Genomic DNA, 14,649 nt, shown 5'->3' with positions numbered 1-14,649 from the left:
CCCGTTGAGGTGGTATAAAATAACATCGGGGTCCTGGCCATGCCAGGGGTCCTGGCTACTGCAAAAATAACCTTGTTAATGGCTGGAACCAGGCCTATTAAAATAGTAAGATAGTAAGAAACAAAACCAAAAATTAAAACCGCAATCCCCCACACACTCCCTTTTCCCCAGGCTCATCTTCATTCCCAACTCTTCCATTTCCTCCCGTGGAGCAGCCCAGCGGGAAGAAGGAACGGGGGTTGGGGTCAGTCCATAACCACTCCTCGCTGGCACTCCGTCCCGCTCCTCACGCTGTTTCCCTGCTCCAGGGTCCCTCCTACAGGCCGCAGTTCCTCCAGCGAACACCATCCACCTGCTCGGCCCTGCGAGCCCCCGCCGCGGTCACTCACCTCGGCGCTGGCACCGCTGTTCCTCCCTTTGCGGTTTCCGCCTCGCTCCCCTGCCCGCCCGGCGTTTTTGTCCTTTCCCAAGCGGGTTTTCCCCGGGGCGCCGCCGGCTCGGCTGAGGGGAGAGAGCGCCAAGAGGGAGCGCTGAGGCCCTTCCACAACGTGCGAGGAACACCGGGGCGAGCCGGGAAGGACCAGCAAGGCAGGCGAGTGCGAGTGCGGGCGGGGCGTGTGCGAGCCGAGAGCGCCAGCGGCCCCCCGCGGCTGGGAGGGAGGAGGGAACGAGCGGGGATCCCGCCCGGGGACCGCCCCGGTCCCGGCGGCAGCAGCGTTGTGGGGTGAGGGAGACAGCAATGTGCCCCTGCTGCCGGGGCAGCTCTGTGGACACGGGCCATGGGGGTGATAAAACGGCAGCTCTGCTGTGGGCTCAGCCACACGGCGCGGGTCGGTGGGAGCGGCTGCGTTTGCCTGTGGGAGACACGGAGCCAGGCGAGGCACGGGGGGGTCTCTCCGCAGCTAGAGTGCCCGGCAGGGCAAGGAGCATTTAACAGCGTTCTCTGAGAAGGGGGATTTATTCTCCCCTTTGTGCCCCACACAAGCCTTTCACACCCTCCTCTCCTGGGCATCTCGGCTACTGAAATCACCTCCCGCACGTCCGTGTGCTTTTTCCCCGTGTGTTCCGCCCCTTGCCCACGCCTCGCAGGGGCTGTTGCTGATTCGAAAGAAAAACAGAGGAAGAAACAAGAAATACCTGACAAACTCAGTTGTTTGGAAAAAATGGGGATGAGGGGAGGAGGGGGCAAATTAGCTATCAAATGTGAGGACCACCACCTGTGGCCTCACACTGTGTCAACATTTTAACAACGAAATCATAGAACTCCAAGGAACTGTTTCCCAATGCGACAAGAACATCTCAGGTTAATTTTTTTACACCGAAAAATGTGGTGTTTTTCTCTTCAGCTGCCCCATTTGTCTGGCTGCAGGATGCTGCTGAGCTTGACCGGGAAGCTCAACAGAAATTCAACACACCTGCTCCCCCCTTTTCCCATCTCCTTTCCCAACAGTAGGGATATTTGTATTATATCTACCCATGTGTATTCACAGTCACGCACTCATGGTGGGGAAGACTTGTCCCTGTAGGAACCCTTAGGAGCTTCACCAGCAGAATCAAGCTCTCTAAATGTCACCTAAGATTTTAATCCTTGTACATGTACATCCCTGTAGCCTAACACCCACCCAGTAAAAGCTACTCTGAGCTGATTGAAGGCTGTGTGTTATCATGTATGCCATGATAAATAAATATAACTCATGCACAAACAATTCAGGAAAAGGTCAGATACACGTGTATACTTAGCAAAATAGAAGAAAATATTAAGCATAAGATGGTTTAATTGTAACGTGTGTACTGATAGAGTTAATTCCTGTTTTCTCCTTCATGTAGAATATGAAGAAGTCAGAACCTTGGAAAAATATATGACAGTAAAACTGGTTGTAAAATTTTTGGGTTTGGCTTGTTGTATGAGTACCTTGGAGATTGTGAATTTTTTTTCCTCTTGAGGGATTTCTGTTTATTTTTCACAGCAACAAAACCCCAACAAACTGTGGAACAAAATGAAGAGGTGTTTAGCAGCATTTATATCACCTAACTAAGTTCTGTTGCTAGAATGCTACATCAGCTTTTGATTTTAAAAGTTCTTGAAGGGAAAGAAAATAGTATTGTAAATAATAAATCTCTTACCCTCAGACTGAGTTGTGAAATACCTCAGAGAATCGGTGGATACAGCTGATGAAGACAAAAAGCCATGCTGGACTATTTGTCTAAGCCACAACAGGAGAGTTTATATGACTTGACAATTTTACGTGCTTATTAGGATTTAGATGTGTTCTAGAGAAGCATAATGAGAGCCATTAGTGATTGTAGGATGCTGAAAATTGGCATTTAGAGGGATCAGGAGGAGACTGAGTTGTCTGCAGTAGTGCAACAAATAAACCAGAAAGGCAGCAAGCTGAACCATGAGGTTGCATGTCACTTTAGTTATCGGGGAGCATGTATATATATTGACTTTTGGAAACAAACAGTGAATAGAATCCAGAAAATTTTGTCTAAAATGGTAAAACATTTCTTTACTTCATCCATGTTCTAAAAATATTTCTGTTTTAAAAAAAACTTAAAATTAAAAAAATGCAGTGGTTTATTACAGGTTTTTTGTTTACTTAGCTTTAAGGGGGAAAAAAAGGCGCTAAGAAATACATTTGCTCTGTTTTTCACAGATGCAAATGAGAAATGAGGACTCATTCCAGTTTATAGAATTTCTCTATTTCCATTCTTTGTGCTAAGTACTATTTAAAAGCCATAATTAATGAGACAGAAAGTGTGAGGTCCTATAACACAGTTACCTGGTATTGTCTTCAGCCTGCTTCCCTGGGGAGCTCTAGTTTGATTATTTGTCTTCTGTTTCAGTCACTCTGGGACTGATTGTGCAGCAGTAAATCTACACTGTGCCATCCCTTCTCCTTGGTAAGTACAATTTAAAATTATGGAGAACCTCCTATCTCTCATGTTGGCTGCTCTGAACTGAATATATACCCTTCAGAACTGCATATTTTCAGAAGGTAAGTCTGGCAGGTCTCTTCTGCCTCTTGCATGACAACCAGAAGATGCACATGATGTTATAATTAACTCTTACACTTCAGCTACAGGTTCCTTCACAGATACAGCAGAAAGTCTCTGGGTTTGAGAGGGAGAACTCATGAGGATTTGTTTTATTTTACTGGGGGAGGGATGTATTTGCTCCTCTGGATCCTGTCACACAATGGGCCATTGCTCTGTCACCATGTTTGTCAGTTTTCTGGGAAACCAGCTGAGTTATAAGGGATGAGACCTATTTCTTCATCTATCTGTGTTTCCTAGCTCACTTCAGGGCTGTCTTCTGAACATACATGCATATTTGGGGCTTGAGAGAAGGCACAGACTAGATGGTAAATGGTCTTTCCACATCTTTACAGCTCAGTTGATCCTAAGAAAGATTAGTTTATTCCCATTCCTAATTTGAGTGGCACGAGATGGCCTATAGAAATTCCAAGATGTGTACTTGAATGCGCCACAAACCCGAATGCTGGTTCCTGAGCCCACAGACATCTCTGCAGAATTAGGCTGTGAGGAAGATGGGACTGCTGCAATAGGTCAGTTTAATCCATGTGGGAATAGGGAGATTAAAACCATAGGGACAGCATCTTATCTTGCACTGGTGAAGGTGATGAACGTGCTTTCATATCTCAGATGGAACCTCTCCAATGGCACAAACAAATACAACTTTAAAACAATGTGCATTCACTCTGGCAAAGCCCTGCAGAGACACTAGCTTAAGGCTGCTGATATCAGGCATCTTGAAGTGTCTGGTATGCCAATCACCACATTTCAGATTTCCCAGAATATTCTGTGTTGGAAGGGATCCACTCATCAGCTGAAATATTTAGCTGTGTAATCTGCAAGGATCATAAATAGAATATTAAATTCTTGAAAGAGCAGATAGAGGAAAATATTTCTTTTATGAGAATCATAAACAAATGCACTTCCTTACAAATCCCAACATCTTCTGAATCTGTTCTCTGAGCAGAAACATCTGTGTCATGGGTAAGACTCTTTTAATATAGCACAGATTCTGATTTTCTTCCTTCCTTAATCTGCTTTTAGCCTTGTCAGCTGTTCAAGGCTCTGCTGAAATTGCCGGTTCTTAGCCATATGCTGTGGCCACAGTGGGATATTAAGCTGTGGATGATCACCTCCAAGAAGTACTTGCTGTACGCAAAAAGCATGGGAGAACACAGGTTTTGGTGGACAAACAGTGCACTTGATGCTTGTCCTCAGAGTTGAAATTATTATGGAAGAGATGAGTGTCAAATGCGTTGCCCCTGGATTATCAGTACAGTCAAACCAAAAGCAGTAGACAAAACCCCTCTGTTTCAGGACCAAGAATATTCTCCTTTGGATAATCAGGTTGTGCAAACATGACAGTGGATGTCTGAGTCTCCCTCATTTCCCTTCCCCCTTCAGAACACACTATGGAAGGTAATTAGTCTGCGAGTCTCACTTATTTCTGAAATTTGCACACTTTCCTAGTTATATTCTACTTCATTTTTTTGGTATCGTTCCTGTGATTAAAATTCAACACTATATATTAGTAGTATATATGGAGACAGAAATGTACCACATTCTTTGTGTAGGATATTTTTGCTGAGGTGCAAGGGCATTGGGAACACATATTTGGAACAAGACACTTGTTCTTTTTTGTCAGTATGTAAAATGAGGCCTCTGATTTTGGGTGTTTGGTTCCAGATAACTGCTAGAACCTAGTTGCCAAAGGAGTCAAATTTTTACACAGCAGAGAACATGCAAGAATTCTGCCTGCTTACACTGGTAGCTGCTGATGGCTGTTCTGCTCCTGAACTCTGCATACTGTAATAAAACAGGCATGGATGATGATCATGCATACTCATGAAGTGCTTTTAACAATGTATGGTTGGACATAAGAGGAGATGTAGGAAGCAAACCCTTACCAGGACTTCAACTTGGGTGCAAATGAAGAGCAATACTCACCTTCTCTGGAGTGGTGCCCTTCATTCTTGTTTCATTTATGGACCCCTAGCAAATTTCCAGTAGGAATGCAGCTCCCCCGTGCAGCAAATATTAACTGCCTAATAATACATTTCCTTTTCTAATCCTGAAATGATACCCAAGTCCCAAGACTAAAAGTGATGTTTTAGAGCATCCCATTGTGAATGGTGCCACATCTGTCATTCTTCAGGCCATTGAAGAGGAAAAAGGGAAACCCTCTCCGAAACAGGCTGAGGGCTGTTCTTTTCATTTCTTAAAAAAAATTTCCCTCCTGTTACTACAAGGTCTCTCCCTTCTCATTCCTATTCCCTCTTTGACTGTTGCCCTGCAGGAAGTGGCTGCAACAGAGGAAACAGAGCTTAGACTCCTGTTTCTCTTAGAGAGGTTTTGGCCCTTTGACAGTGGTGAAATGAAGATCTTCTTTGGGACAGGATTTGGACAGCAGTCCTGAAGTGCAGAGTAAACTGACAGAGACCACTGCATTACCTTTCAGAGGTAATGGGAGAAACTGGGCAGCAACTGGGAAAGAGTTGGACGAACTCCAAAAATCTTAAATATTTCTGGTTGTGTTTGCAGTTAAAATCTGGGGCACAGGAACTGCATATATTGCATAAAAAAATTAACTAACTATGTTGACAAGGTGGATAAAAAGAAGTAGCTATCATCCATCCTGAACAGCTACCACCACCATTTCTGGTTGATGGCAGAGAGGTGATGGATGACATTTGCAGGATAGACTCACAGAACCCGTAGTCCTCCCTGGGTACTTTGTAAGCAGAGCAATGCACTTTTTTCTATTAAAACTACAAGTTACACTTTTTTTTTTTTAAATAAGATGTTTCGCGAAACATCTAAATGAGATTTAAAAGCCAAGATTTAAAAGCTTACTTCTAGTCCGCTGGTTGAAATCTTCAGGGAGAAAACTGAATCCGTCAGGAAGCCTGGCTAGATGGACGCGGCCCCGCAGTGTCACCTGCTGGTGAATGCGGGCACTGCGGGCCCCGCGGCATTCCCGCCGTGCGCTCCGTGTGGGCACAGCTCCGCACCCCTCGGCGGAGACACAGGGCAACATCCCTTCGATTTCTGGGTCATTTAAACGCAAGGGTTTTCCGACATTTGCTTAAGGAATTACGGAGTGCCTTGGGTGATACAGCTTCTGTATATGCTCGTTATATTATCGCAGCACGGTTTTAAAATCAGGGCTGTTACTGAGCCACATTTTGTTCTGAATTTACTCTTGGTCAATAATCCATAAAAGCCTAATATGGATATCACCTGCTTGTCTTAGAACCTTAAATTACAAGTCTGTGTATACTATTGTATATGTCTAACACATATGTACGTATTTCACAAGGGTGGTCAAATGAGCGATATTGTGGAAGAAAACTGCAAAGAAAGCTATTCTTCCCCAGAAACATCTGCAGAAGAAAATGTCTCTCCTGCTCAGGCCTGCTCAATAGGACACAAAAAACTGGTATGACTTCTCCAGTACTATTTTACTATCAAGATAATTACCATTGCCTTCACTTTCTTCAATCATTACAAAAATAAAAAGCTGGAGTCAAGAGGGAAATATCAGTAATAACAACAGTGAAATAGATCAGGTTTGCAGTGCAGTGATTCAGAGGGCTAAGAGCACTTCTAAGCTCAAATGAAACTGTAAATAGGGAAATAGGAGAGTAATCTTAGAGGGAGGACAATCTCCATAGCTTATTATTTGTTTCCAACTTAAAATTGCATAATTTATGGTCATGGAGAGTGATGATGCCGAAAATCTACCCTGGACTCCAAAGCATAACTGTCTGAACAATGTAGGTACATGACATTGCTCTGTAGGTTTTCCAGGGGGTGCAACTGAAGGTGCACAGCATCAACCACCTCAAAAACAAATGAACTCAAGTGCACAGATATTCTAAATCACTGTGTCAGCAGATTGGACTGAACTGCCACTGCTTTCCACATGAGAAACAATGAAAATACTCAGTTTTTTGTGGAAAATCACTGTGCACTCTGAAAGGAACGATACCTTCCAGGGCAGCTGAGAGGTGGCAAGGCAACTGCATTTAACTAAGAGGAGAAAAGATAAATTTGTGTGTATTTTTGTGCCTTTACATAATGGCAAGCATATGGTCAAAGTCTACAGTCATTGTCCAAGGGGAAATTGTTTCCTTAGACAAGACTGTTAACAAACATGGGCTAAGTGGAATAGTAATACATAGATATGATGTTTTAACTTGCAAAAGTATTCAGCAGTTTTAGCTAATTTCAAACATAAAGTCAATAAAATTGGCAGGAAAATGCTTCCTCCTATTTCTCAGAAAATTATGCTGTGGGGTTTTTTTTTGGTTGTTTTTTTTTGGTTGTTTGGTTGTTTGGTTGTTTTCCTATACTTCTCACCTGTGCAAATGCTTCCTTTACTGTATTAGACATTTTCCTTGCCCCACGTTGTTTGAACAGAGATGATTTCTAGGCATCTGATGGAACAGTGAAGATAAGAATGAATCCATTTGAGATGCTTATAATCATAGTACTTGTTTTTACATTATAGATGAAGTTGAAGAACAAAACATATAAATCTGCCTCTCACAAGACAACTTGCAAACTCCATGCTATTGTGCCAGAGTCATGTATTCAGAGTCATGGTTGTTCCATCTCCTGTCAGGATGCACAGTCGTTAAAAGGAATACTCAATTAACAGTTAGACAAGCAAACATTTTAAACAATGTGATCTTAGTTGCGTCCTTTTCCTACCTGTGTACGTTATCAAGAATATTAATTTTAATATTATTCAAAAGCCAGTGAGGACACTTAGGAGCTAATAAATATATTTTTCAATTGTACTGATTACAAACTTTCTGTTATTTATTTATAGCAAAAACTTGAGAAACAATTAAAATGCTTAGCCTTTCAAAATCCAGGACCTCAGCTAGCTGACTTCAATCCCGAAACTAGGCAGCAGAAAAAGAAAGCATGCATGTCACAGATGAAGCAAAATATTTTTTATGAGTCCAAGTAAGATTGCTAATTTATTACATACTTTACTTTAAAAAAGGGCTAGTATGCTGTTTACTGAATCTAAATTAAATTAATCAAGGCATTATTTTCTTGCAGAGAGATTTCTTATTATACATGAAAACTGTGTTGGGAATACCAGATTTTTCTGTGCAATTTAAGAGAATTTTTATATACTTCTTTGGCATTCTTCTTTTAATACTAATGGTTGTTGCAATTAGGATATAGTGCTGGTATTTCATTATGCTGTGAGTTTACAAGAGTAAATACTTGTTCCTGTTCAAATATTGTCCACATTTTTTTGGTTTAGTCTCTGAATGTGTTGAAACTTTCTCTAAGAATCACTTTTTGTTCTTTCTCACAGATTTACAAAGAAGTATGACAAAGGTGGCAGGCTGCTTTGTAACGACATTGATTTGTGTGATTGCTTGGAAATGGACTGCCTGGGTTGCTTCTATCCTTGCCCCAAATGTAATTCAAACAAATGTGGACCAGAATGTCGCTGCAATAGAAAATGGGTTTATGATACAATTACGACTGAAGATGGGAATGTGATAAGTGTGCTGCCATTTTTTGTCCCTGACTGATTATGTTCTGTTAGTTTTTATGCCTGAGCAATGTTCTTTTTTTGTCACGTTTTATTAAAGTAAATCTTGGTTTTATGAATTGTCTCTATTCAAGTACCTGGCAGTGGTTTTTGTGCTTCTTTATTGCTACCTACCTAGCAAACTTTAACCTTCCCCATTGAGTAAAAGCATATGTTCCATTCTTGCTCATCTTTGTGAGCTCTGCCGAGGCACCTAGTCAGTCTTTTCTAAATCTTGACTTTCTAAAATTAAAGGTATCAGGACTGCTGTGGAAAGATAATTTTCTTAACCTGGGAAGATGAACCACATTACTTGTAGTGAGGGGTTTTTTGCTGATTTCTCTACTTGTTCATTTACTCAGATGTGTGACACAGCTCTTTCTTTTGTGAAGACCAGACTGAGTGTCTTTTCCTTCTGACTCATTCATGCCTTGTATAGATGAGGCAGGAGTCATTTGAGGTATCACTGCTCTTTGAAACTTGGTCAGTACTTTCTATGTTCCTCTGTATCTAAAGCAGAGGAGACTGGAAACAACTGCATTTCTTTCTTGCTGCCCAGGCTAAGAGACTGAAACCAACGTATTCAGTCAGCACTTGTTTTTTTTACAGCATTTGGCACATTAAGCCTTTACCAGTCAGTAATTAAACAGCTAAACAGATTGTATATTTTTCCTTCTGGACAGAAAAATCTCTTCAGTTCCAGGAGTTTCCTCTCCATGCAAGACATGACAAATAGCATGACTTACACCCAGTAGTCTTATGAGGTCGGTCTTCTTATTCATGATGGGCACCCACACCCTTTTTGAGGAGTGAAAGTCCCTTTGGATCTTGAAGGGGAGAAGGCTGCAGATGGTTGCAAGTGATTTCCAGGAGCATGCTGCTAGCAGGGGAATCATTCCTTGGGCCTAGTCCTTCCTGTTCTTCAGGAGACTCTCCCAACTCCGAATGTGGCAACACTTTTCTCCCTTACAAGAGGCCATTCTCTGTGGACAAAGACCTCCTGCTCCAAGGCAACAACAACCACATGAAGGCTGGAAAAGAGTGCCTGGAAAGCTGTCTGGCAGGAAAGAAACTGGGGATGCTCATTGGCAGCCAGCTGAACACGAGCCAGCAGTGTTCCCAAGTGGCCAGGAAGGTTGAGGGTATCCTGGTTTGTACCAGCAATAGGGTGTCCAACAGGACCAGGAAAGTGACCATCCGCTTCTACTCAGCAGTGGTGAAACCACTCCTTGAATCCTATGTCCAGTTTTGGGTCCCTCACTAAAAGAAAGACACTGAGATGCTGGAGCTTGTCCAGAAAAGGGCAACAGGTCTGATGAAGGGTCTGAAGCACAAGTCCAATGAGGAGCAGCTGAGGGAGCTGGGGTTGTTTAGACTGGAGAAAAGGAGTCTCAGGGGAGACCTTATCACTCTCTACAACTACCTGAAAGGAGGTTGTAGCCAGGTGGGGGTCAGCCTATTCTTCCAGGTAACAAGTGAGAGGACAAGAGGAAACGGTCTCAAGTTGCAGCAGGGGAGGTTTAGGTTAGATAGTAGGAAAAATTTCTTCACTGAAAGGGTGTAGGAGCGTGTCTGAGGTACGAGGGGATGTACCAGGGCAAGGACGCCCAGAGCAGCATGCCCCGAGGTTTACAACCCCATTGGATAAGGAGATCACATGGTTCAGGGATATAAAAGGGAGCGGGAAGTTCAAATAAAGACTTTCCGATTCCACCACCTCCGGAGAGTGTGCTGTATTTCTTTATCATATAAAGGCAGCGGCCACGTGCACGCTACAAAAGGGTAGTCAGGCATTGAAATAGGCTGCCCAGGGAAGTGATCGAATCACCATCCCTGGAAGTATTCAAAAGGCATACGGATATGGCACTTGGGGACATACTTTAGTGGTGAATACAGTGGTGCTAACTTAACAGTTGGACTTGATGATCTTAGAGGTTTTTCCAACCTAAACAATTCTATGATTCTATGAAAACATCCTGTACAAAAAAAAAAAAAAAAGGAAAAAAAAAGAAAAAAAAAGAAAATGGTGGGAATATTTTCTATGGTAGTTGAAACACTTTGTTTGGTAATTGGATCTAGTGATATTCTCTCATACACCTCACTGGTCCTTTTATTTCTGCCAGGAGTTCAGATAGCCCACATCATCTCTGAGCTATAATTCTTAACGTAAGTGGAAATCCTGCCAATGAGTGGGGAGTTAGGGATTGGTTTCTTGTTCCAGATGTGCCATAGACTCGTTCTTGACTTGATGGAACCAACAGCTCTTCAAGAAGATGAAGCTGATTTAAATCAACGGGAGGATGACAGCATTCCTTTGACATAACCTCAAGATCTGAAATGGACAGGTTTGAATTAGTTTCTCTTTCTTTCCACTTAAAGGCAAAAACCTAAATAGTTTCTCATGTGGATTCCTGTGGTAAGGCTAGATATTACATTTTTTGAGTAATGTGGTTAAACTCAGATTGATGTAAATCCCATCATTGAATTAATTTGTGTTACTTTGTGGTTTTTAAAAGGGATTGTGACTCAGTCATAGCCAAATGCAAAGTGTAAGAGAACTCCATCACAAACACACTTAGTGCAACCTTGAAAATGGAGAACAAAACCTGAAAAAACAAAGGTGAGAGCCAAGATAAGCATAACGAAATAAAAGGATGTTGCAGAAGCAATTCTTCTGTGGTTTGAGGATGACTGAGTTGTTGCAATGGTCCTGCTAACTTTTTCCTCAGTTCCAAGTGATCAATTGACAGTGCACAAGTATAATCCCTACTAAGGCAGATGTAAATGGGGAAGAAAAAAACATGTTATACATATTTGTATGTGGATTGTGAAAGTCAGTGGTAGATACAAATAACAACACAGTGCCCATATCTGATAGGCTTTTAGGTAATTACATAATACCACAGTGCACAACATTGTGGTTTTAAATAAAACCTCTTATGAGAAAAGACAGAGAACATTTCTTAGTCTCTTGTGAAATTAGTTATGCTCCAGATGACAACAGATCATCTTACACCTTATAAATCAGTCTAAACAGAATATGATTTTCCCTAGGGAATAAGTTTGCTTTAGAAAACTGTTTAAAATAGGGGGAATCAGAGCAATTAACTATTCTATAAGATCTGTTGGTCCTTTTCTCTCTCCCCGTTCTATCCCTCCACAGACTATGCAGGTTAAACAGTTTGTGATGCTGTGAATTTACTTTGCCTGTCTTTTCCATGTCCACGTGGCTGCTTTGCTCAGGCTACCAGTGATCTCTTTGTGGCTTAAGGAACGATGAGAGTACAGATACATATTAAACTACTCCCTAGCTAAGATACTGTCACTAAGTCTCTTCCCTAAAAATTGATTGTTTGTTTAATGTGAATTAATTTTGTCTTCCACTGTATTTGCCTTGCTTACAATCACTGTTTATCTGGAAGGAGATATTCACCCTCTGCTTTATTAGATGTTATTGCTACAAAGCAGTCAATTTCATGGAAATGAATAGTGTGCTCCTACATGTTTGTTGTTTTTTTTTTAATGTAGATAACGATGGTTCTTCCCCTACTAGGCTCCTGTGTGCTTGGGCATTGTCTTTTTGGAATCCTGTTGATTCCAAAGGCTGCACTGTGCATCTCCTGCTATTTACAAATTGAAAACTCAGAAAATAAAATAAGAGCTGTGCACGGCATTTTGTTGTTTGCCTCCATTGCTCTGAGTCAGGCTTCGAGCCAGAATGTCTGCACTTTTCTATATCTGAAGTTGGCACAGCTTTGAGGAAAAAACCACAATACCTGTCTTTTGATATTGCATTGGATACTTACAGCTGCTTCTAAAACAATGGACAATTTAAAGGAAATATTAATAAAATTATTAGCATGTGGCTCAGAAGAGGCAAAGGCAAGGGCCAATAGTACAACTTCTAAGATGTGAAGGTTTGCTAAAGACTACAAACATCCAAGGCTTTATCAGATAAGTTAAGCATTGGGAGTTTTGAATAAGGCAGACCAAAGCTGTATTGGGACACAAAGCTGACCAGCTAGCCAGCTGTAGCAAGGCCCCCACTCCCTTATCTACCTCTGTTTCCGTGTGAATAAATGGGAAAAATGATGCTGATTTTCTCTTGCTCAGTGTTTACAAATCCTTCATTAAATGTTCCACAATTAAAAATTGTATAACATAGTACTTCTGAAACACAGACTAGGAATACGATAGAACTGTAAAACAACAAGCAGAAAATGGAAATCTTTTTTCCCAAAGTAAGTTCCCAAATTTTATATGAAAAGTGTTATGGGATTCCTGTCCAAATGGGACTTAATGTTAGGTAACTCCAGTGAACCACATGGTATTCAGTTTACCTTCAGTGCTTTAAAAACAACAAAGAATGATCAGTCCTGGGAGAAGTCAGATCTGTGGTTCCAGAGATCTGGTCACAGCCCAAAACAACTAAACAATTCCTCCTGGCTTAAAATGGATTTCTGCATATGGCAAGGTGCCATTCAATCCCCCTGCATTATTAAAGTGTTAAAAAAAATACACTTTGAACTCTTTTGCAGCCAATTTTTGTGATCCTTTTAAACACCTCCGATTAGAGTACAATTGAACTTTCTCTATATCTGTCCATACCAGGGTAGAATACAGAGTTGATTCACTTCAGGGGGAAAACCAAAAGAGATGGACTAAAGAAATATAGATTGATACTTTCTGAATAAATATTCAAATATCCTTAGACAAACATTTACACCAAATGCATTACAGTTGCTGCAGCTCTGTTGAGTTGGCGTGGCAGGATGGGTTGATGCAGGGAGAGCAGTCTACCTCAGGTTCAGCAAGGCTTTTTACAGTGTCTCCCATAACATCCTCGTAGATAACCTCAGGAAATGTGGCTTGAATGGACAGATGAGGTGGATCAAGAACTGGCTGAATGGCAGAGCTCAGAAGGTCGTGACAGTGGAATAGAATCCAGTTGGAGGCCTGTAGTCAGTGGTGTTTCCCAGGGATCACTACTGGGTCTGGTCTTAGCTTGTTTGTCAACAGCCTGGACGAAGTAATAGAATGTATCCTAAGTGAGGCTGCTGATGATACAAAACTGGGGGGAGTGGCTGGTACACCTGAAAGCTGTGTTGCCTCAGTGGGACCTTGGTAGGCTGGAGAATTGGGTGTAGAGAAACCTAATGTGGTTCAACAAGGGCAAATGTAGTGTCCTGCACCTGGGGAGGATTAACCCCAAATACCAGCACAGGTTGTGGGGGCAAGTCTATTAAAGGATAGCTCTGCAGAGAGGGACCCAGGAGTCTTGATGGGTGACAAGTTGACCATGAGCCAGCAGTGTGCCCTTGTGGTCAAGGGGCCAATGGTATCCTGGGGTACATTGGGAAGAGTGGGGCAGCAGGTTGAGGGAGGTGATCCTCTCCCCTCTAGTCAGCCTTAGTGAGGACTCAGCTGGAGTGCTGTGTCCAGTTCTGTGCTTCTTAGTACAAGAAAGATAGGGAGGTACTGGAGAGGGTCCAGTGGAGGTCACAGAGGTGATGAGGGATCTGGAGCACCTCTTTTATGAGGAGAGACTGCAAAAGCTGGACCTGTTTAGTCTAGAGAAGACTGAGAGGGGATCTCATTAATGCATATAATTATCTCAAGGGTGGGTGCCAAGAGGATGGCGCCAGACACTTTTCAGTGGTGTGCAGAAACAGGAGGAGGAGCAATGGACACAAATTAAAACACAAGAAATTTCATCTCAACATGAGGAAAAAATTATTTACATTGAAGGAAGCAGAGTGCTGGAACAGGCTTCCCAGGGAGGTTGTGGCATCTCCTTCTCTGGAGACATTCAAAACCCACCAGGATGAGTCCCTCTGTCACCTACTCTAGGTGGCCCTGCCTCGGCAGGCCAGCTGGACTGTATGATCTCCAGAGGTCCCTTCAACTCCTAACAATTCTATTATTCTGTGAGTTTCTTAGCCAGTGATAGCAATATTGACTGTAGCTCTTCCTTTGACACATTACTCATGATCTCCAAACATTTTAAAACAAATTATGCATGTTTCAGTGGGCTATTTTGTTTCATCCCA

At 42.2% G+C, this 14,649-nt stretch overlaps 1 protein-coding gene across 2 annotated transcripts; it reads left to right on the top strand.

Annotated features, from left to right (window-relative positions):
* Positions 1–447: 447 nt before the first annotated feature.
* Positions 448–8,679, top strand: ARL14EPL (ADP ribosylation factor like GTPase 14 effector protein like). Of its 2 annotated transcripts, none has more exons than XM_027709421.1 (5): positions 448–592; positions 2,848–2,904; positions 6,355–6,475; positions 7,874–8,013; positions 8,378–8,679. In XM_027709421.1, exons 3-5 carry the CDS (start codon positions 6,365–6,367, stop codon positions 8,598–8,600), a joined length of 474 nt encoding a protein of 157 aa, XP_027565222.1. In that variant the 5' UTR covers positions 448–592; positions 2,848–2,904; positions 6,355–6,364; the 3' UTR covers positions 8,601–8,679. The 2 variants fall into 2 exon arrangements, with proteins under 2 accessions (XP_027565222.1, XP_027565221.1); XM_027709420.1 differs by lacking the exon at positions 448–592 and adding an exon at positions 5,333–5,496 and having other exon boundaries at positions 2,845–2,904; positions 6,356–6,475.
* The last annotated feature ends 5,970 nt before the right edge of the window (positions 8,680–14,649 follow it).

Source organism: Neopelma chrysocephalum, unplaced genomic scaffold (assembly GCF_003984885.1).
Source record: "Neopelma chrysocephalum unplaced genomic scaffold, ASM398488v2 Primary Assembly neopelma1_96778, whole genome shotgun sequence".
NCBI lineage: Eukaryota > Metazoa > Chordata > Aves > Passeriformes > Pipridae > Neopelma > Neopelma chrysocephalum.
This window is presented reverse-complemented; position numbering and strand designations above follow the sequence as displayed.

Coding starts and splice junctions, on each gene's coding strand:
- ARL14EPL (XM_027709421.1), top strand. CDS start 6,365: ATGAGCGATATTGTGGAAGAAAACTGCAAAGAAAGCTATTCTTCCCCA. Junction 6,476..7,873: donor CAATAGGACACAAAAAACTG/GTATGACTTCTC, acceptor ATTTATTTATAG/CAAAAACTTGAGAAACAATT. Junction 8,014..8,377: donor AATATTTTTTATGAGTCCAA/GTAAGATTGCTA, acceptor TCTTTCTCACAG/ATTTACAAAGAAGTATGACA.